This window comes from Rhamphochromis longiceps, linkage group LG6, assembly GCF_057381845.1.
Source record: "Rhamphochromis longiceps isolate RC_006_pf linkage group LG6, R_longiceps_female_GT1.1, whole genome shotgun sequence".
Taxonomy (NCBI): domain Eukaryota; kingdom Metazoa; phylum Chordata; class Actinopteri; order Cichliformes; family Cichlidae; genus Rhamphochromis; species Rhamphochromis longiceps.
In genome coordinates, this window is record NC_140562.1 from 33,975,066 (window position 1) to 33,997,638 (window position 22,573).

General features: G+C 40.4%; 1 protein-coding gene across 5 annotated transcripts in view; it reads left to right on the top strand.

Annotated features, from left to right (window-relative positions):
* gne (glucosamine (UDP-N-acetyl)-2-epimerase/N-acetylmannosamine kinase) overlaps positions 1-22,449 on the top strand; it is a 33,016-nt gene extending 10,567 nt beyond the window's left edge. For 2 of the 5 annotated variants that reach the window (XM_085410318.1, XM_085410316.1), the window contains exons 2-14: positions 8,878-8,949; positions 9,186-9,334; positions 10,349-10,595; positions 11,093-11,300; positions 11,387-11,539; positions 11,646-11,858; positions 12,397-12,484; positions 14,229-14,439; positions 14,547-14,676; positions 14,763-14,984; positions 15,758-15,940; positions 18,159-18,275; positions 21,308-22,449. In XM_085410318.1, the coding sequence (XP_085266444.1) occupies positions 8,896-8,949; positions 9,186-9,334; positions 10,349-10,595; positions 11,093-11,300; positions 11,387-11,539; positions 11,646-11,858; positions 12,397-12,484; positions 14,229-14,439; positions 14,547-14,676; positions 14,763-14,984; positions 15,758-15,940; positions 18,159-18,275; positions 21,308-21,543 (2,211 nt within the window). In that variant the 5' untranslated portion in view covers positions 8,878-8,895 and the 3' untranslated portion in view covers positions 21,544-22,449. Of the gene's footprint in view, positions 1-595; positions 683-1,491; positions 1,646-8,747; positions 8,772-8,877; positions 8,950-9,185; positions 9,335-10,348; positions 10,596-11,092; positions 11,301-11,386; positions 11,540-11,645; positions 11,859-12,396; positions 12,485-14,228; positions 14,440-14,546; positions 14,677-14,762; positions 14,985-15,757; positions 15,941-18,158; positions 18,276-21,307 lie in introns of those variants that run through there. The other 3 variants (XM_085410315.1, XM_085410319.1, XM_085410317.1) reach the window with 3 other exon arrangements.
* Positions 22,450-22,573: the final 124 nt, after the last annotated feature.

Consider the following 22,573-nt stretch of genomic DNA (forward strand, 5'->3'; position numbering starts at 1 on the left):
GATACGTTCAAATTTTTGTATAAGACCACGCAGCTTTCAGCTTCACCTATTGATCTTCAGTCAGCTTGGGCCCAGGCAAAGCTGGATCCTTTACAAGTGGTATAATATTTGCGTGTTTGCATGCTAAAGTGTTAGCTGTTGATGCAAGGACGAGCTGTCAATTCAGTTTCATGCTGACAGCAGATCCTGATATTGTGATTTTTCACTACATAAACATATCTGTTTTCATTGCTTCCTTAAAGCCGTTTTAAGAGATGCAATGCATAGTGACGTTTCTGTCAGTTGTGAAATGTCCCTCATTCATGACTTTATTCAGACATCCCCACATAATTAAAAACTATAGTATGGTTGCCTCCTCTTATGATTCTCTCTCAAGTCTCATGCCCTATAGGGAGAATGGTCAAAACCTGTCTGAACATGAGAATTCCCTGAGTTGCACACGTCTGCTTACAAAAGGTTAATAATTAGACCCACCACTGAATGTAACCTTTCCCTACTGGTCAGTTACAAGTCGAGGTTGTATTTGTATCCAGCTATTTGACTTTGATAACTACTTTCAGCTTCATAGGAATAATAGCGTGCTGCTTTAAATGTGAATGTTGCATGTTTTTAGGCACATGGCCCAGCACTGATGACCGTTAATTATTCAGAGAGAGAGAAAAAGGATCGTTAGGGCCTAACGGTAAATTTCAATCTGTTTTTCTTCTTCTACTGACATAGGTAAGCTGTGACACAGACTAAAAGATTAGTTGTCAAATAATTTGTTAAACATAATGTTGTAGTCTTTTTTTTTTTTTTTATTCTTTGTATTTTGAAAAAATATAGGTAAAAATATATTTGTAAAGTTAATGTTTATATGTATAAATTCAAAGTCAGTATTTGCAGTAGTGGTTATTGTATCAATATATTGTGCATAAATGTTTTCCTGTAACTATCCCTACTATGACCCCTTTAATCATTCATTTAAATTGACTTAATTAATGTAATTCAATTTAGTTTGTGCAGTTCAATTCAGTTTCATGCTGACAGCAGATTTGGTTTGATAATCACTGAATTAATTGGAGTAAAATTCTTGCACCTTTTAAATGTACAGTGGCAGCTAAACACTATTTAAAGCTGCTTTAATATTTTTTGAAATTATTAGTAAATCATTACTATGCGTTTTCATTTTAGTTTAACATTGCATAGATGTTTTTTTTTTCTTTCTTTTTTTTAAACAGGGTCATGAAAAACAGCACTTAACAATTTCATGTCTATTACTGCAATAGGGAATTACTTTATTTTGTCATAATAACTAGAGGCATATGATATAGAGTATGAAGTGCCAAGCCTTTGTTCTTCATTGTTTGCTGTCACATACTCGGTGAATCATTGGCATTATTTCAATTGAACCCTACCCTCGTCTCCTGCTCCTCCCCCAGCTCTATGTCTGTGTCGCGCTACCTCTCTCACTTCCTTTCTCTCCTGCTGTGTGCTGGGTTGCGCATGCTCTCCCTTCGTTCCTCAATACGTCCATGATAACGGCAAAAACAAATCCTTGGATAATAAGAATATAATAATAACAATCAAAGATTGCTTTTTAGCCAAGAATCTGTAGAGGTGTGGCATGGATATGCATCTGGGTTCTGTGCAGATAAGTCCTCACGTAAGTCAGATGGGCCTTTTTGTCATTTAGCATGATTCCATTTTTTTTTTTTTTTTGTTCGTTTGTTTTAAATCATCATCTGATTATTGCTGCTCATTTTCTTTTCTCCCTTCTGTACGTTGAGCATCTCTGTCTGCCTCCTATTGCTGTGTCATTCCTGCCTTTGCGTTCTGCATGCATCCCTGCCCCCTCCCATACCTTAATGCTGGCTGCTGATGCTGTCTTGTGATGCTTGAGTGGAACCAACCGCATGCTGAATACAATTTAGGGTAAATTACAGGATTTACCCGTGTATGTAACACCAGAATTAATGTTGCTTTAACTAAATCACAGATATAACACTTGGCATGAATACTTGGTTGAAATTGGGTTGAAGAACATGGTGCACCACACTGCTGTGATAGCTGATTGAATTCTTAATAATTAAAGTGAGGGTGCCTTTTCCTGCAGCAAAGCCCTCATTCTAAACAAAACAAAACCAGCTTTTCTATTACTTAACGGTTAACAACAGACATCATCCACATTTCTTTCAAGGTACTTGATTTTGGAGGCAATGATGGAAAGCTACAAAATGCTACTGAAAACATACTATATTTGAAAGATGTAGTGGTCCAGGCCTGAAAGTGAAGCCAATGTGGATACACCTTATACCTGCTATTTTAGCAGAAGGAAGTGGATTGTGTAGAACGCTATACATGGAAAATAGCGCTACTACCCATTTGATTTGTGACCCCAGTAAACACTTTCAGTGGAGCTCAGTGGCTAGATTCATGGCTCTGTCCTTCAGGGTAGGACCATCTTATGATACTTCAGCTTCTCAGTCTCAAACCTTGATTGTCAGATGTGGTTTCAATAGACTAGCTGCAGTTATTTCTTCAAGGCCATGCTTAGCTTACTAGTTTCTCTTGTGTTATTTCCATTAAACTCAAAAGTTTGCAACAGAGGCAGCATAATGATAACAACACACTGACTATCTGTGAGTTGCTAGCTGTATGTTCTGTGGAAGAAATATTGGCTCAAGTTTTAGGATTTCTGCTTTAAAATGGTGTTAGCACCTGACAAGAGCAAGACTGTTGATTTAGAGCTATATGCTAACAAGTGAAATGTTTACATCTTTACCGTTGTACTCAAATGCCAAGGAAAAGAAAATGTTAAGCATCACTGCTTTAGTTACATTATTGTATAACGATAGACTAACTTGGTTGTAGTTTCATATTCAAATCTTTCTCAATTTCACGATTTATTTGCATTTTTATATGTAAACATAGGTTTAAATAATTTGAATAACATCTATTTATGATTTTATTTAGATTTAACACACTATATTGTATACACGATATAGTGTGTGTATACACTATACATTGCCCTTGGTGCTAAACAAATTTCCCCTTGTGGGACAATAAAGTACTGAATTGAATTCAAACTTGTTTTTTTTTCTCTAATCTGTAACCATAACATTATTCTATAAGGCAGAGATCATAGAAATTGATAAAATTAAGAACAAATTTGACAGCTCGGAACTTTTACCCCTTATGTCCTTATGTAAATTGGTCTTATTTATCTTTAGTGACAAAGGAAGATGAATGTCAAGATTTGAACAGGCTCATCTTTTACTATTGTGTTTTTAGGTGTGTCATTTATGTGCCTATTGCATCCCTTAAATGACATCGTTCAGGTTGTTTCCTTAAGACTAGCAGGATCTGGAACTACCTGTTTAAGCAGCAGAAAGACACAGAGGATGTTTCTTAGACAGTACTACAAGGCAAGATCATCACAACCAGGGCATTTTACATTAGCAGTCAGGATAAACAGGCGCACAAAAGTGTTTAACCCAGGGTAACTTAACCCAAGCTAAAAGGAGTATTTCACAGGTCATATGACCTCCTCCACAAAAAACGATCCCTATGAGTGACAGCTGTTCTACAGAAGTTATCAAATGGTGATTGAAAATCTATAAAGAACAAATAAAAACCAGTGGGGCGAACGTGGTTGGGAAGCGTATCTGTAACCGGAAGGTCGCCGGTTCGATCCCCGGGCTCTCTGTCCTGGTCGTTTCATCCTTGGGCAAGACACTTTACCCTACCGCCTACTGGTGTTGGCCAGAGGGGCCGATAGCGCGATATGGCAGCCTCGCCTCTGTCAGTCTACCCCAGGGCAGCTGTAGCTACAACTGTAGCTTGCCTCCACCAGTGTGTGAATGTGAGAGTGAATGAATAGTGGCATTGTAAAGCGCTTTGGGTGCCTTGAAAAGTGCTATATAAATCCAATCATTATTATTATAAAATGCAACACTGGCAGAAGAAATTGCTGCATAAATCTAGTTATTTATCGTGCAGAGCAGTAAGATAAACATTTTAATTCCAGTTAATTAATGTATGGCCTAGCATATTTTCAGTGCTGCTTTTTATTTTTAAGGTGATGGCTACACATCACCTCTGAAATTGCTCTGAAATTTTAAACTGGATCCATTTAAAAACTTGAAGCTTACTGTCCCACAGTTTAATAAATGAGTCGATAAAAGTGATATCAATTTCAGTGATTGAACGGGCATTCTTAGTGTGGATTAGTAACTGTAATTCCTGCAGTTTAAAATAAAGTTGCATTTAAGAATGAATTTGTCAATAGGTGGTGATTTGTTGCTGCTGATCTCTAATCTTATAGCACAAAAAACCCGGGTTAACCATAAGCTTATCTGGATAAGCCAAAATCCTGATTCATAATAATGGCCTCTGGACTACCCCCCTGTTAATACTTATATTGTCTATGGCTGCATTTGTGTTGCAGTTGAACTACCTGGACACATTTTAGGGTTGGTCATTCTGAGTTGCAGAATTATGATTTAGATATGTTTTTACTATGTAGAAACTTGGACTAAATTCTATACGCCATCCAAATTGTTTGTCTTGTAGTTTTGTTAATCAGAATCAGAATCAGAATCAGAATACTTTATTGATCCCTGGGGGAAATTATTTTTTGTTACAGTGCTCCATTTTAAACCAACATTAAGACAAGACAGACAATATGCTAACTAAGAATAGTACAATATATACATATATATACATACATACATACATACATAAGTCACTTATAAATAAATATTTGGAAAAGAAACATGTGTAGTTGTAGCAGCAAACAGTGTGTTAAGTGGATGCGTTGTACAGGGAGATGGCCACAGGCAGGAATGATTTCCTGTGTCGTTCAGTGGTGCTTTTCGGTAATCTCAGTCTCTCACTGAACGAGCTCCTGTGACTGACCAACATGTCATGGAGTGGGTGGGAGGTGTTATCCAACATTGTCTTTATCTTGGACAGCATCCGCCTCTCCGACACCACCTTGAGGGAGTCCAGCTCCATCCCCACAACATTGCTGGCCTTACGGATCAGTTTATTAAGTCTGTTGGCATCTGCGACCCTCAGCCTGCTCCCCCAGCATGCAACAGCATAGAGGATCGCACTGGCCACCACAGACTCATAGAAAATCCTCAGCATTTTCTGGCAGATGTTGAAGGACCTCAGTCGCCTCAAAAAATAGAGACGACTCTGGCCCTTCCTGTAAAGTGCTGTGGTGTTTTTAGCCCAGTCCAGTTTATTGTCAATGTGTACTCCAAGGTATTTATAGTCCTCCACAATGTCAACACTGACCCCCTGGATTGAAACAGGGGTCAAGTGTTTCCTGGTCTTCCTGAAGTCCACGATCAGTTCCTTAGTCTTTGCCACGTTGAGCTGCAGATGATTCTGCTCACACCACGTGACAAAGGAGTCGACCACAGCCCGGTACTCTGTCTCATCATCCCTGCTGATGCATCCAACCACCGCAGAGTCATCAGAAAACTTCTGAAGATGGCAGGTCTCTGTGCAGTGGCTGAAGTCTGTGGTGTAGAGGGTGAAGAGGAAGGGGGAGAGGACAGTCCCCTGTGGTGCCCCTGTGTTGCTAATCACCTTGTCAGACACACACTGTGGGAGACGTACATATTGTGGTCTTCCTGTCAGGTAATCAACAATCCAGGACACCAGAGAAGCATCCACCTGCATCGCTGCTAACTTATCACCCAGGAGGGTCGGCCTGATGGTGTTGAAAGCACTGGAAAAGTCAAAAAACATGACCCTCACAGTGCTCGCCGGCTGGTCCAGATGGGTGTAGACACGATTGAGCAGGTAGATGATGGCGTCCTCTGTTCCGAGACGAGGCTGATAAGCGAACTGAAGGGGATCCAGATGTGGTCTTACTATGGGTCGCAGCTGGTCCAGGATGAGCCTTTCCAGGGTCTTCATGATGTGGGAGGTCAGTGCCACGGGCCTGTAATCCTGGGGGCCACTGGGACGAGGCGTCTTTGGTACAGGGACGAGGCATGATGTCTTCCACATCACCGGGACCCTCTGCAGACTCAGACTCAGCATAAACAGTTTATGAAAGACTCCACACAGCTGGGGGGCACAGGTCTTGAGGACAAGGGGACTCACTCCGTCTGGTCCAGCAGACTTGCCTGAGTGAAGTCTCCTCATTTGCATCTCAACCTGGTATTGAGTGAAGGTGATGGGTGGGGGAGGGGTGTCAGGAATCTCACAGGAGGCAACATGTGAAGAGAGAGGCTGGCACAGTGGTGTGGCTCTGGATTCCAGGCTGACTGCAGGTGAGGTTGTGGGGGTGGGAGCAGACACTGTGGTGTCGAATCTATTGAAAAACAGATTCAACTCGTCGGCTCTATTCTCACCTCCCTCAGCTCCCCTGCTGTTGGTTGGCCTGAATCCAGTGATGGTCTTCATGCCCCTCCACACCTCTCTCATGCTGTTCTGCTGGAGTTTCCACTCCAGCTTCCTCCTGTAATTGTCCTTAGCCTCTCTGATCTTGTCCTTTAGTAACACCTGGACCTTCCTCACCTCCTCTTTGTTGCCCCCTCTGAAAGCCCTCTTCTTGTTGTTGAGGAGGGCTTTGATGTCCTTAGTCACCCACGGCTTGTTATTTGGGTAACAATGAACAGTCTGAGCTGGAACAATGGAGTCGGTGCAGAAAGTTATGTAGCCTGTGATACACTCAGTAAGCCCATTGATGTCCTCGGCGTGAGGCTCACAGAGTGTTTCCCAGTCGGTCACCTCGAAACAGCCCTGTAGTTCCGCTATTGCCTCCTCTGACCACCTCCTAACAGTCCTGGTGGTCACAGGTTCCCTCCTCACAATTGGCACATAGCGGGGGGTGAGGTGAATCAGGTTATGATCTGACCTACCAAGTGGGGGGAGGGAGGAGGAGCTGTATGCATCCTTGACGTTAGCATACAGTAAGTCTAAAGTTTTCTCTCCCCTGGTGGGACAGTCCACATATTGTTTGAATGTTGGTAGTGTATTGTCCAGTGATACATGGTTGAAGTCACCCGAGATCACAATAAAGGCACTCGGGTGCTGAGTCTGTAGCCGAGCTATGGCAGAGTGGATAGTGTCACATGCAGCTGTGGGGTTAGCAGAGGGGGGAACATAAACAGCCACCAAGATGACGTGAGAGAATTCCCTGGGTAAATAATACGGCCTGAGTCCAACAGCACACAGTTCAGTGTCCGGGCAACAAATCCTTTCTTTGATTGTTATGTTGGCAGGGTTACACCACCGGTTGTTAACTAAAACAGCAAGCCCACCTCCTTTACGCTTACCGCTAGCGATGCTGTCCCTGTCCGCCCGAACAGTGTGGAAGCCTTCCACGGAAGCATTCTCATCGGGAATGACCTGGTGCAGCCATGATTCGGTGAAACACATCAGGCTACACTCTCGGTATTCCCTCTGACTCCGTACCAGTGCTGAGAGCTCGTCGATTTTAATTGCCAACGATCGCACATTTCCCATCACGATAGACGGCAGACACGGTTTAAACCTCCTCCTCGCTTCGAGCCTCCGCTGTCTCACCGTCACCTTTTTTCTTCTCTTCTGTCCTTGACCTCTGCATCCCCGATGTGTTTTCCTCCAAATTTCAGCTGGTACTTCTGCGGGCACTTCTGCGGGCCTGGCCAGCGAGCCGGCCGGCATCAGGGCGATCAGCTGATCTCTGGAGTAAACAGTCCGTGCGTGTAGGAGATGTGCCGCGGTCCCGTTCCATGATAAAAGTAACAGTTCCACGGCCACCAGAAGAACAAAAACTCTCTCAATCCACATGATTGAGTAAGAGATAGAAAACGGAGGAAAATACAAGTCAGAAAAAAAAAGAATACGTAAGAAAAAAGAGCTAAACTAAGAGAAAAGCAGGAGCGACTGTAACAGGCTGCACGCTGGTTGGCGCATGCGCACTGAAATGCAGAACATCTCAAGCACATTATGGACAAACAGGGTTTTGAAACCTTCATCCATGCCACGGCTCCTCCTCCACCTTATCCTGGACTTTTTAAAAAAAGTATTTTTTGAGACATTTTTTGAGACTTTGTAATTTGACCAACTAAATGTAATACAAAGTTCTGGCTTATCCAGATAACTTTGTAGTAAAAAAAACAACAACACATTTTTGCACATGTCGAGGAGCGTGTCAGGCTACATTTCACTGTGTGTTATACTTGTATAACTATGCATGTGACAAATAAAGAACCTTGAACCTTGACTATTATATGTTACCAGCATTAGTGATATACCTCATTTGCCTAAATATATAGACAGACTGGTAAAACACAACTGATATGGTTTCTTCCTTGCAGCAAATGGAAGCAATATTGTCTAGTGAATAAACAGAGCTATCATCATGTTGGAGGAGCTATAAATCCTTTAAGATGACATATTGCAGGATCTGGTATTTATTCAGAATAATGGGTGAATGGAAGAGGAGCAATAAATTTTTTCTCACAGAAGACAGTATGACAGTTTACATTTAAAAAGTACTATAAATTATGTCTTTGCCAATCCAAAGTTCTCGCATACGTCTTTCTGTGTTTCTGTTAAGCTGAAAGTGTTATTAGCTGCATAGCTGGTGCTACAGGTTTTCTTACGTCACATTACTAGGTGCGTCACTTTGGCCTTGTAAAGTAAAGCGCTGTTGTAGAGCATGTTTTCTGTCGGGTAAATAATGTGTTAGCGTGTGTTCTTCATGTTAAATATGAATCATTTTTAGTGTAGTTTTGTTTATTTTCATGCTTCAGCCTCTGAATATTTGGAAGGCCCAAGTGAGTATGATCTGTGGGTGTTGTGTATAAAGAAAATAATGTATAAGATAATGTTTTACACATTTTTATTTTGATCTTACCTACAGCATTTTTATTTTTCCCCCAGGAGCAGTATTTTCTGAGAATGCAAAGGAACAAAGAGAAGAAATCAATGGAAAAGATGGGAGAGTCAAATCAGGTATGATTTTATGTCTTGGCTCAATTAAAAAAAAATGTATATAGTTGTTGTGAAGCAGATGCATATGTAGTATATAGTTGAAATTCAAGGATGTGTGGAGATGATAATATTCCTTCAGACCTCAGTGAAATAACTGAGAGACGTATTTCTTTGTTTTGCATACTAAATTAAAATGACAAAAACTGTCTGTGTGTGTCTTTGTGTGCGTGTGGTGGTTACACTGTTTTCTGGTTTAGTGTAAGAGGAAACTGAGGGTGTGTGTGGCAACATGCAACAGAGCAGATTATTCCAAGCTGGCCCCCATCATGTCTGGGATCAAATCCCACCCAGAAGACTTTGAACTGGAAGTTGTGGTGCTTGGTTCACATCTCATTGATGACTACGGGTAAGACGACCCAACTTTTTTCCTTTGCAAATGCCACTTTTTCTTTTCTTTTTCACTTGTGGACCTTCAGAAGATGCTCACAAAATAAATGGTAAATGGTAAATGGCCTGTATTTATATAGCGCTTTACTAGTCCCTAAGGACCCCAAAGCGCTTTACATATCCAGTCATCCACCCATTCACGCATACATTCACACACTGGTGATGGCAAGCTACATTGTAGCCACAGCCACCCTGGGGCGCACTGACAGAGGCGAGGCTGCCGGACACTGGCGCCACCGGGCCCTCTGACCACCACCAGTAGGCAACGGGTGAAGTGTCTTGCCCAAGGACACAACGACCGAGACTGTCCAAGTCGGGGCTCGAACCGGCAACCTTCCGATTACAAGGCGAACTCCCAACTCTTGAGCCACGATCGCCCTCTGAGCCAACAACATTTTGTTTGCTCGGTGACCTGTAAAATAAATGAAGAGTTGAAGGACACCAGTGCATCCAAACCACATAACTGATTTACTAGGAGTAAAATTACATAGCAACTCATGGGGTTTGGTTGCTGAGGAAAAGATTACAGTTGTGGAGTGACGGCAAAAAAACATTGATATCAATAGTGAGTTTGAGATTTGAGAGATTTGTGATATTTATCCAGTTTTGGTGTCTAACGGATGGGATTCGAACATTTGTAAAGGAGTCAAACAACTGCACAGACAGTATAACAATGGTCTGCATGTTTTAAGCAAGACCGAGTATATAAGCCTAGAATATTCATAGAGACATGTCATATTTTCCATACTCACTCAATATTTGTGTGCAAAAGATAACTCCGATAACTTGGTCAGCATTTAAAATTTGAATCTCACATTGCCAAGTTCCAAAAATAAGCTTCCAGTCTTTTTTCTTTCTTTCTTGCATCTCAAAAACATTGCAAAAATGAAACCTTTTGTTGCCATCCCATGATTTGGAACTTTCAGTATACATTGTGCTGTTTGCAACTTACCGAAGTGTTTTGTTTTTGCAGGAACACTTTTCGGATGATTGAGCAGGACGACTTTGACATTGGCTCGAAGCTCCACACTATTGTGAGAGGAGAGGACGAGGCTGCCATGGTGGAAAGCGTTGGGCTGGCACTTGTAAAACTCCCTGATGTTATACAGAGACTGAAACCTGACATCCTGGTCGTACACGGTGATCGTTTCGATGCTCTCGCTTTGGCTACTGCTGCAGCATTAATGAATATTAGAATACTTCACCTGGAGGGAGGAGAGGTGAGGAAACCCAGTTGAACAGTTTCTCCTTCATTAGAGGCAATTACATTTCTTGAAAGCAGCACACAATGAAAAGAAAATTAAAATATGGGGGCAATATTGCATCATAAGTACTTAGATTTGTTTTATGCATTCTGCCAGTGCAGAATCTTTTCTTCTTTTTGTTTTACCCCTCAGCTGTAAAAGGCTGATGGGCTGGGCAGGTGGACAGCTTGGACACCCAACTATGTCATAACAGTATCTCAAAAGTTGTCACCTAGAGTTTTCTAATTCATACAATAGGTGCATCTTCAAAAACATGCCAGAGGAGTTTGAATTTTGGTGACCTTGACCTTGAGATCAAGTTCAGCGGTCAGGTTTTCTGAAAATCTTGTGATAACAAAAGAAGGGAGTCACCTAGAATTTAAAACATAGGGGACACTAGCTACTGGAGGATGGGGGTGGTTACATCAGTATTATTATTATTTTTTAACTCTATCCTGTGCTGCTTGTTCCAGGTTAGTGGTACAATTGATGACTCAATCCGCCATGCTATCAGTAAACTGGCCCATTACCACGCCTGCTGCACACGGATGGCAGAGCAGCACCTCATAGCTATGTGTGAGGACCACTCTCGTATCCTCCTTGCTGGCTGCCCTTCATATGACAAGCTGCTATTGTCTCATCACAGAGAGGACTACATGGATATCATCAAAAGCTGGTTGGGTATGCAGAAATATATTCACAGGACAAAATTATTTAATGAGAAATAAGTCTACGTTTGTATTTTATGTGATATTTGCATCTTGCAGATGACAAGGTCCAGGAAGGTGACTATATTGTAGCATTGCAGCACCCGGTCACGACGAACATCCAGCACTCTATTAAAATCTATGGGCTGATGCTGGATGCGTTGATTTCCTTCAACAAGAAGACTCTCATCCTCTTTCCCAACATTGATGCCGGTTAGCTCCACCTGTGCTTACTGTTTTTAAAGTCCTCTTTTCAATAAGGTTTGGACACTCAAACAAAAGTTGAGAAAAATAACATAAGCATTTCTCCTATAAACAGGAAGTAAGGAGATGGTACGTGTTATGCGAAGAAAGGGGATTGAGCAACACCCAAACTTCCGAGCAGTGAAGCACATTCCTTTTGAGCAGTTCATCCAGCTTGTGTCACATGCTGGCTGCATGATTGGAAACAGCAGCTGCGGGGTACGAGAGGCTGGGGCCTTTGGCACACCTGTCATTAACCTGGGAACAAGACAAACAGGCAGAGAAACAGGTAGGTGTAACAAGAATGTCAATTGCCCTGAGCTTATCTCATACAAAGCTTCACAGGAGCTAAACAAAGGCGCAACGTTTTCTTCTTCTTCTTTTTTTTTTAAGTCACGCAATATCAAGAGGAAAAGGTGAAAACAAGTTACAGCGGGAATGATTATCCCATCATGAACTTTCTCATACTATTCCCATAATATCCGCTATCAATCCCATCTCCAGGAGACAAACACCCAGCACTATTAGTAGACAGTCAGGTCATCATAGTCCAAAAGACTCCACTGAGACTCATGTTTTATTTATTTTTTTAGTATATGTTAATGATTGAGTAATATAATGTCAGTATGTGTGGTATAGCTGGAAAGAATCATTTACTGGGACATGAATTAATTGTCCTTGAACATTTAAAGGATTGAGGCTGCTGGAAGACAAAATAGTACAAAAACATCAAGGTTATTTTCCTCAACCTGCCAAGCTGTATTGTTCTGCTAAATCTGTCTCAGGTTGTTTTTCTTATTAACTTGAGGACATTTTTTTTCTCCCAGGTGAAAATGTTTTACATGTCAGAGATGCCGACACTCACAATAAAATCTACCATGCTCTGGAGCTGCAGTTTGGAAAGAGATACCCCTGGTATGGCCAGTGTACAATCTTCATTTGTCCCCTGGGTGTTTGACCAAATTTTTAACTGTGTATTTTCATTTGCCAAGCCTTCTTTCAATGAAGGAACTGCTGTATATTTTCAGTAACTTTACTTACAGTGCCAGTTAAAGTCCTGTTGAACAGGATTTCAAAAATATGTTGGAAATTACAGTCTGTCATTATCAGTTTGTCACATTCAAGTTGTGTGACCTGTTTTTCCTCTGCCAGCCAGTACTTACTTTTTGCATATCTATCAAATGAGTCAGTTGATGAATTGTCTTTGTTAAAGCCCTTTAAGATATTAGAAGTAGCAGGAAATGGCAAGATGTATATTAGGGCTGCCACGATTAGTCGACTAGTCACGATTACGTCGACTATCAAAATCGTCGACGACTAATTTAATAGTCGACGCGTCGTTTGAAGCTTTGTAAGATCCCAAAAGACGCAGGAATAAGTAGTAGGATTTAAGAGTGTAATAACGGACTGAAACAGAAGATGGCAGCACTGCATGTACAAGGATGCCAGCTGCCGTTAAACCCCGAAGAAGAAGAAGCTGTGTCCCAGAATTCATAGCGCAGCCCAGCTCAGTTTCCAACAATGGCGGCAGCTAGTTAGTTTTAATATTACTCTTATTATTCTTTCTGGGTCACAAAATAAACGTTTAACATATTTTCAGGCGAGAATGTAGCTGTGTAAACCTCAAATATCTGCTCAGTTTATCAGGACACCACATATTTTCAAAAGCGCTCTGACGTTTTCAGAGACGTCTGTTACCCACTAGCTCGATAGCGAGCCGGGGGCTAGGCTCATTAGAGCCGTGAGAACACCGGACTCCTGGCAAATCGTTTTCAAACCCACCGCTGTCTTTCGCTACTCAGGTTAAACATGATATATAAGTCACTTAGATAACTTAACAATGTTATTGTTTGGCTTTTTTTTTAGTATTTTATTTGTTCCTGAGTAAATCGGTTTGGCTGAGATTAAAGTTATAGTTTTTACACAGCTAAATAAACATCAAGCAGACAGCTGATTATCAGAAGTGTGAGATGCTCCAGAATTTACTCCGGTGTCCTGTTATATTTTAGATAGCAAGGAGTTTATTAAACTTCACCGAAACAATCTGCAAATTTCATTAAAATTTAATAAACTATCATCTTGTCTTTATTTTTAGTTAGCACATACCTTAAACACTTAAAGCTGTAAGCTAATGATAGTTATATTAGAGCAGATGCTGCTGGTGCAATAAGCTGTACGTTTTACGTCCAATGGATGATGATCTGATTAGTCGACTAATCGCAAAAATAATCGGTGACTAGTCGACTATCCAAATAATCGTTTGTGGCAGCCCTAATGTATATCCTATGGTATGTTTAACATAACACGTTTTGTACAGAATCAGGTCAGGCTCATTAACCAACAATAGACATGCAGGTGAATGTTATATACGTCTGTGATTATTGTGTGCAGTCTTAGAAAGAAGAAAACTGTGTTACTTTACCAAACTGTTCGTCTATAAGGCAGATTTTATCCAAATTATTTTTAAAAAAGGGGTTATGGCAGAGTCACTGTCTGTGACATAATTTAAAAAAAAGGTTTGAGAATCAGGAGAAGGTAATAATGTAACAATGGGTTGCACTGAACTGTATTTGGAGTCAAAACAAAATTTTAAAAAATGTTTATATTAGCAAATATGCAAACACGCAAATATGTTTGTTTGTTTGTTTGTTTAAATCAGTTCTAAGATTTATGGTGATGGCAACGCAGTGCCTCGTATTCTCAAGTTTCTCCGTTCTATTGACCTGGACGAGCCTCTCCAAAAGACCTTCTGCTTCCCTCCTGTGAAAGATCCGATTTCCCAGGACATTGATCATATCCTAGAGACACAAAGTGCTTTGGCCGTCGACCTGGGAGGGACCAACCTCAGAGTGGCCATTGTCTGCATGAGGGTAGGCTGGATGAACACTAAACTTTAAATGTTTTTTTAAATGTTTCTTCATTTTCACTTTCAAAAGCTTTTGTCTGTTCTGCTGTTTTGTTTTTTAAACTTTTCCAGGGCACCATAGTGAAGAAATACAGCCAGCCCAATCCAAAGACTTTCGAGGCCAGAATGGAACTCATATTAAAGATGTGCAATGATGCCATGCGGGATGCTGTGGGCCTTAACTGTAGAATACTTGGTGTCGGTATGAAAACACACTAATACTAAAACACATTTACACATAGGAAAAAAACCCAGCACAACAATTTCAGATTTATTTCTGCTCTTTAGGAGTGTCCACTGGTGGGCGTGTAAACCCCCAAGATGGTGTGGTCCTTCACTCCACAAAGCTGATTCAGGAGTGGTCTTCTGTGGACCTAAGAACGCCCATATCAGATGCTTTACACCTACCCGTCTGGGTTGACAATGATGGCAACTGTGCTGCACTGGCAGAGAGGAAGTTTGGTCACGGCAAAGGAGTGGAGAACTTTGTCACAGTCATCACAGGAACAGGTGAGAAGTTTTTGTTTTTTAAAGTTTTTCAGATGAGGATCTTCATCTATTTGCTTGATAACTAGTGGTGCAGATGAACGTGCTTGAGCCACGCTATGATATCCCGTTCGCGTCCACTTTAGTGGCAAGATCGTTCCAAGCATGTATGAGCAGGAAAAGATTTAAGTTGTGGCTGAACTGTCCCAGGCATCTTCTGTTGCCCTAACTACTACAAATGGGTGGACCTCCAGGGCAACGGAAAGCAACGTTGACAGCTCATTATATCACAGCGGAGTGCGATATAATGAGTGGTATGGTGTATTATTGTAGGGTCTACCTTGCAATATAAAGCGCCTTGAGCTGACTGTTGCTGTGATTTGGCGCTTTATAAATAAAATTGAATTGAATTGAGTGGTAGATACAAAGCCCTATACTGCCCTATATTGTACCATAATTTTTTTTTAAATATTTGTGTGGAATGAGTCTTGAGGTGAATGTTTTTAACAGGCAAAAAATACTTCAATAAGTAAATGTTAAATTTTTGTCTTTTTTCTTTTTTTGCTAATCCGAAAATTGATCCGATCCGTGACTTTAAACCGTGATCCGATCCGAACCATGAGATTTTTGATCCGTTGCACCACTAATGATAACTGTGAGACCTGTATGAATTCAAACAAACTGCGATGATGATTTTTACAGCTGAAATAATATTTACTGCCTTATTCTTTTTGTAAATTACATCGTCTGGTTATTTAAGTCTCAGGAAGTAAAAAATATTTTGACTCTGTGTGCAGGTATTGGAGGAGGAATTATCCATCACAATGAGTTGGTCCATGGTAGTACCTTCTGTGCTGCTGAGCTGGGTCACATCATGGTTTCCCTGGAAGGCCCAGAGTGTATGTGTGGCAGTTGTGGCTGTATAGAGGCCTATGCATCTGGGATGGCCCTTCAGAGAGAGGCCAAAAAACTGCATGATGGTGAGAGATTTTTTTTGTTTTTTTTAATAGTGGATATTGGCTATGCGCTTACCAACACTTGGCTTTAGAAACCTTTGAAAATGTAAAAATTGAAATCTCTCCACAAAAACATAAACACAAAATAAATCTTTATCCAGCAGATAATCTTTTATAAGTTTTCTTACGATACCAGAGCAACAGAAAGTGCAACTAAATTTTACACCATCAACTTTTTTTTTTATAATAGAGCATTGGCAGGATCGCCTCTAACGAAATGAAAATACTTTGTCAGTGTCGTCAGGAGCAGGGTTCATATCCATGTTGCTTGTATGCTGCTGTCATGATGACAGACTATCCAAGAGTAGGGATGGGTATCGTTTAGGTTTTATCCGATACCGGTGCTAAATCGGTACTTTTGAAACGGTGCCGGTGCTCAAACGGTGCTCAAACCGGTGCTTAAAGAATGGAGAACAGAAAATTGGTCCAAAAACCTCTCATGTTTAGCTGGTTTTTTGTAGAAAGATAACAATGTTAGCCTTTTCTGCAGCTATGGGGCATATATGGTATCACTCTTGGCTGGAAGCAGTGCTTAAACAATGGAAAAAACACAAACTTTGTCCAAAAACCTCTCATGTTTAGCTGTTTTCCTTTTTGGCCAGGGTGAAGGGAGTATCTGCCATCAAACAAGAAGACAGCCGCATGTAGCTATGATGATGTTTGCTAATTCACCTTACATGCATTAATATAATAATGTGGTTAGCCTACTCAACGTAAATTACACACGAACAACATTAAGCTACTCACGCAGAGAAGAACGGCTGCTGCTGCCATCATCACCCGTCATCATTTCTGCTACACTGGCAGGGCTAGGGGCCAGGACTCTCCTCTTCGGGTTTTTGGGGGATGTTGCTAAATCCGGGTCCAATAACAGGCAACCCACCCGCAGTAGATGTGCTCGGTGTGAGGTCTCGCAGCAAGCTATCAAATACTGTGCATTTCTCGGCTTTTAAAAAAAAAAAAAACGCTATACGTCGCCAGGTGTTTCATCGGATTCGAGGTGTTACCTCCTTTGACAGTATCACCTTAAAGCACTAGTTGCAGGTTGATGAGTTTGCATCTTTTGCTGTGAAGTACAGCCAGACTTTGACCGCTTCGCTTTGGGCATTTTTAATCTGTAGCTCTGCTCTAAAAGAACGTACGTACCTGGCCCCGCCTACTATCCTCGCAAAGGTAAAATGATTGGCTAGAAGTGTATCACAGCTGAGGAAAAAAAAGCACCGAAATAAAGCACCGAAATGTGCGCTGCTTTTCTGTCTGGTTACTACCGTTTATGTCAGAACCGGTGCCATCATGGCACCGGACACCGGTACCCATCCCTACCCAAGAGTGTGAATGTATTGACACTAAGTGGTAGCAGCAGCAATCAGCATTATAGTGCAATAGTACTGAAACAGCATAAGTTCAATGTAAGCACAGAAGTAGCCTAAGTAGTGTTTACCCAGGAAATTTTAAGCAGATGCTAACACATGGCTCCTTCTTTGAGTGATAGAGATTTAACCTGCATTGATAGATGGAGTGGTCAACCTTTTATCCCCAATCATGTTTCTGACCTGTTGCCAGTTAATATTAGTATAATTAGTTCCCAACTTTTGAGATGCGTTGCTGGCATCAAATTCAAAATGAGCAAATATTTTTCATTAAATAGTAAAGTGACTCTGTTAAAATGTTTGATACGATTTTATATCTTCTGTTTTGAGTAAAATGTGGGTTTATGGGTTTGGGAAAGTGTTGTATTCTGTTTTTATTTACATTTTACACAGAAGGCCGGGGTGGGTTTTTTTGTTTGTTTGTTTGTTTGTTTTTAAATTGGGGCATGTATTTTCTTGATGGGGTAGAGAAAATTGTACCTCAACTCTTATGGTTTTATGTTGTATTCTATAATCTTTTTAAACAAATATATATTTATTGAGTTTTTGTTTAGCAACTCAGTCATCCATCACATGATAATCTGATAAACAGTGAGATTGGTATTATTTAGATAAAACTGTATCCTGCAATGCTAGTTCCTGTTTCTTAAGCTGTAAAGTCAGTTTAAATCCAGCACAGGAATGAACGACGTCAGGAAGTAATTAAGCATAACCCTTCTTGTTGTATGTCTCAAGTGGCTTCATTCCATTTATCATTATCCATGTTCATTATCCATGTGTTTTTTGTTTGTTTGTGTGTTTGTTTTTTACAGAGGATCTGTTGAAGGTGGAGGGGATGGATATGAAACTCTCAGAGCCAATCACTGCTGCACATCTTATCAGTGCAGCCAAAATGGGAAACTCCAAAGCCGACGCTGTTCTGACCAAGGGTTAGTTCACAAAGGACACAGAGAAAATAGTAGAGAATAGTAGGTTCACCTAGCTTGAAAATGGGGTTGACAATATTTCTACCTCAGCAGTGGTCTAAATTAGAGATGGCACGATACCACTTTTTTATGTCTGATACCGATATCATAAATTTGGATATCTGCCGATACCGATATGAATCCGATATAGTGTTTTTTAATCAATAAAACTCTTTTTTTTTTTAAATATCTTGCTGCATTTTGTATAAGTTCATACTCAAGTTTAAATAAACAACAACACTAAAGCTATTCTGTTATACCTGTATGTAAAAAAATACACTGCACCCAAAATATTTCATAGTTCAGTAATACTGATCAATCTAATAAACTTAAACCTACTCAATCCTTACTATTCTGGTATTTTAAAGAGTACTTAGCAGAAATATTAAGCAACCTAACTAACAGGGTTGCAAACTCCCAGCGAAAAAAAAATAGGGAACCACCCCCCACCCTCCACCTCATGATTCTTAATCGACGTAATCAACTTTAATTTGATGCAGGTTGGAAAAAAATGCACAGAAATAAATTATTTTTCAAGAATAATTAAATAGATTCAACATCTTCCTTCAACAGAATTGCAGACTGCACAGATGGTATCTTCCCAAAGGAAAAAGCACTATAGCTTACTAGGGTATATTAGACTTAACAGTTACTATATACAGTAATGGACTTCTTACATCAGATTAAAACTTTGGGTGTAAGATTCAGATAATTATTTATTAAAAGCTAGACATTTTAAATGAGAATAAGAAAGAAAAGTATGTCTTTGTGCCCCCTTTTCCCTGTGAATGCCATATAGAGATTGACAGACCACGTGATTTTCGCGCATTGCATGCCGGGAACTCGTGGCAAAACAATCCAAGTACCGCATCAAATGCAAGCATTTGCAGCACCGCAAAACGTTCATTTTCCGGTTCCAATAAATTCTTGCTTTTTCTTTGCCCCCCCAAAAAAGGAATGTACAAAACGAAGGAGAACAATGCCGGTCCGTACAAATACAGACTCGACGAAAAGACAAAGAAAAGATACGAGGAAAAAATCAAAGGAGTGAAAGGGTCAGACCCTTACGAGCACACAGAGTGGACAAAAGACGTTAGCGTGCTGCCCAACTTTCACCACGCTCAGATTTATAATTATACGCTTCTTGGAGTGAGTGCATACAATCATGAAGTTTAGTAACTTCAGGTCACTGCAACAAGCCCAGGTACAGTTTACCGACGGATGGGTACAGGACCTTGAAATGCACCGTGTAGAACGAAAGATCATCGTACGTATCATAAGTTTACCAGTCTCACAAATCGTCTTCATAAATACACATTCGTTAACCGTTTATTAATAGGACCTTTGAGCTCAACGGTAATTAATTAGTAGTGGAAATAATTTCTGGCACCCATCACAGAAATGTAGCAGTGACAATAAGACTGTATGCTGTAATCGTACTGGGCAATTAGTGATACAAAAAACCTGTTTTATCCTGTGAATAAAAGTATATGTTTTTGTCAATGTACCATAATAACAGAAGCGAAACGCAATATTGTGTCAGGACAATTCACTGTTTATGCACAATAAATAAAGGAGCATAGCGCGACAATTTCTGTTCAGCGCCAGACTTGCTTGTAACCTATATCACCAATTATGTTAAGAAAAATGACGCATTAACTACAACAGAAGACTGACCTTTGTGGGAATGCTTGGAGCAGACTAACATGTGAGCTGGAGTGTTCTGGGACGTTATATTTTGTCTTTGAATGGCTGCAATCCAGACCATCCGTCGCGTCTTTGTTACTTCGGAAACATGGCTTGAACAATTTCTCTTCAACGACGTAATCCGATAACAACCGATCTCTTTACCCGTCGGCTTCCCGTGGCTGTCATGCGACTGGCTATTGCAGTTAATAATACAACAGCTTCTTGCCATTTTTGTGTTTCATTTTATCGCTGTATAACTGATTTCAATTGAAAGCCTGCGTGCGCTAGTACCTCTTGCCACGAGTTCCCAGAATTCTTTGCGGTTTTACCCCTGAATGACGTCACATTTTCAATCTCTATCAGCCCCCCTGGCTAAACTTTGCTAGATCCGCCCCTGCACAGTTACCAGCCGTCAGCTACGTAGAAAAAGATCCTGGTCTAGAAAGTAATATTAAATAAATTCTAACAGCAGCTTATCAAGCTTAAACGTGCTGCTGTTGTTCAGCCACTGGTTTCCTCTTTCTGGTGCAAAGTGGGCCAAAAACAAAGAAGAGAGACGGACTCGCGACAGAAAAGCCGATCAGCTGATCATTAAGCAGTTTCATGATTGAAGTAGCAACAGGAGAGGGAGAGAGAAGAGGCAGTTGCTCCATATATCAGTTGTTAAGCTTAACATGGGAATGCTTTACAAACATTCAGAGATGAACTTACACACTTGCTTTGCTTCTCTCTGGGATCACAGATGAAATGCTGGTTGAGGCTACAAATACATACAGCCGCTCTATCATGTGAGCACACTGCTCCGACGTGCTACGGTTATGGGCCGAGTTACGCCATGTCGCCAAGTTTTGTGAGGTGTTTTTTTTAATATTTAATGGATCGGATTACATTTTTTTATTTCTCTCCGATATCCGATCCAGTAATTTACGTCCGTATCGGACCGATACGTAATATTGGATCGGTCCATCTCTAGTCTAAATCTGATTTATTTTCACATGTACACAACAGCCTGAATTTAACTTAAGAGTCAATACTATAAATAAATTACTCGTGGACATATTACTGGGCATCTTACATTTACAGTAGGCATTATTTGAGTAGGAGTTTTTCTGTGGGGTTAACACAGCCGTGTGTTACCGTTTATAACACACCCCTTTTGTTATATGAAAGAAATCTCAAAACCTGGCATACACGTGGAAACAGATGGAAATAGGCAGCCTGTTATTTAGATTATGTGGTAATGTTTTAAAAGATATATTTAAAAAAAGATAAAATATAACTTCCTTATGTGTTCTTACCCTTTTTAGCCGCCACTGCACTGGGTGTGGGCATCATCAACATCCTCCACATAGTCAACCCTTCACAGGTGATTCTGTCTGGAGTCTTGGCCTCTTACTACCAGGCGCCAGTGCAGCATGTCATCTCGCAGAGAGCGCTCTTCTCTGTCCAAAACATCAAGGTTGTAACATCAGACTTGGAAGAACCAGCTTTACTTGGAGCAGCCAGCATGGTGTTAGACTATGCAACCAGAAGAATATATTAAAGAACAAAATCATTAAAACCTGCAAGGCAGTTTTGTCCCTGTGGTCTAACAAACATACAAGTACAGTTATTATTTTCCAAAGTTGAAGTCTGTTAGTCGGATTAAAATCCGGAAACACATGTGAAGTGGGAGTGGGTCTAGTGCATGGGCCAGAAATCCTAATTCTCTTTTGTACAGTGCCTATAGTATCGAGGTTGAATTAATCTCCAAAACTTATCTGTACAAGCTAGAACCTTCCTTCTGTGCTTGTGGTGTGGATGGATGGAATAGTCTATTTATAGAAACCTTGTGACCAAATTATAGCTGAATCTTGCTTCTGTTGCTTTCTTTCTATTGTAACTTTAGTTTTCTATCAATTTTGTGCAGATGTTGCATTTCCAACTGTATGGAACATACACAATTTACATTTTTAGTTTTTTTTTGTGTGTGTTGTTGTTGTTGTTCTTCTTCTTCTTTTTTATGAATGAAATAATCTAAAATGGTATTAAGTAACTTTAAATATACACCAATCTGTCACAACATTAAAACTACAACTCACTTACATGAAGAATACCCAACAATGTGGTAGTAGTCCCCAACAGCAGCACCAGCCTTGCCTTACTATAAAGATTCAACCCACAAGACCTTTGCCCCATTTAGAGGACAAGTGGGACATGCAGAGTACTAGGCAGGTGGTTTTAATGTTGTCGGTGTTTGGTGTATAATAAACATGATTAAAACTGCTTTGGATCTATGGATGCTATAGTATGATAAGAGGTTGGGGGGGTTGTTTGTTTGTTTGTTTTGTTTAAGTTTTTCCCAGGCTTGTTATGAAGATGTTATTCTTCTGAAGATGTACAACATGGTTTTTATGTACACCTTTATACTGCATTGCACAATACATGCTATTTGTAAGTTTTAAATACATTTCTGTGGATGTTTGTTTAATATTCATCGAGAAAATACGTTTTAGACAATTGTAAGAAAAAGACTGAAGTTAATTAAGTATTTATTATTCAACTTTTTAGTTAGTGTCCAAAGAAAAATTGAA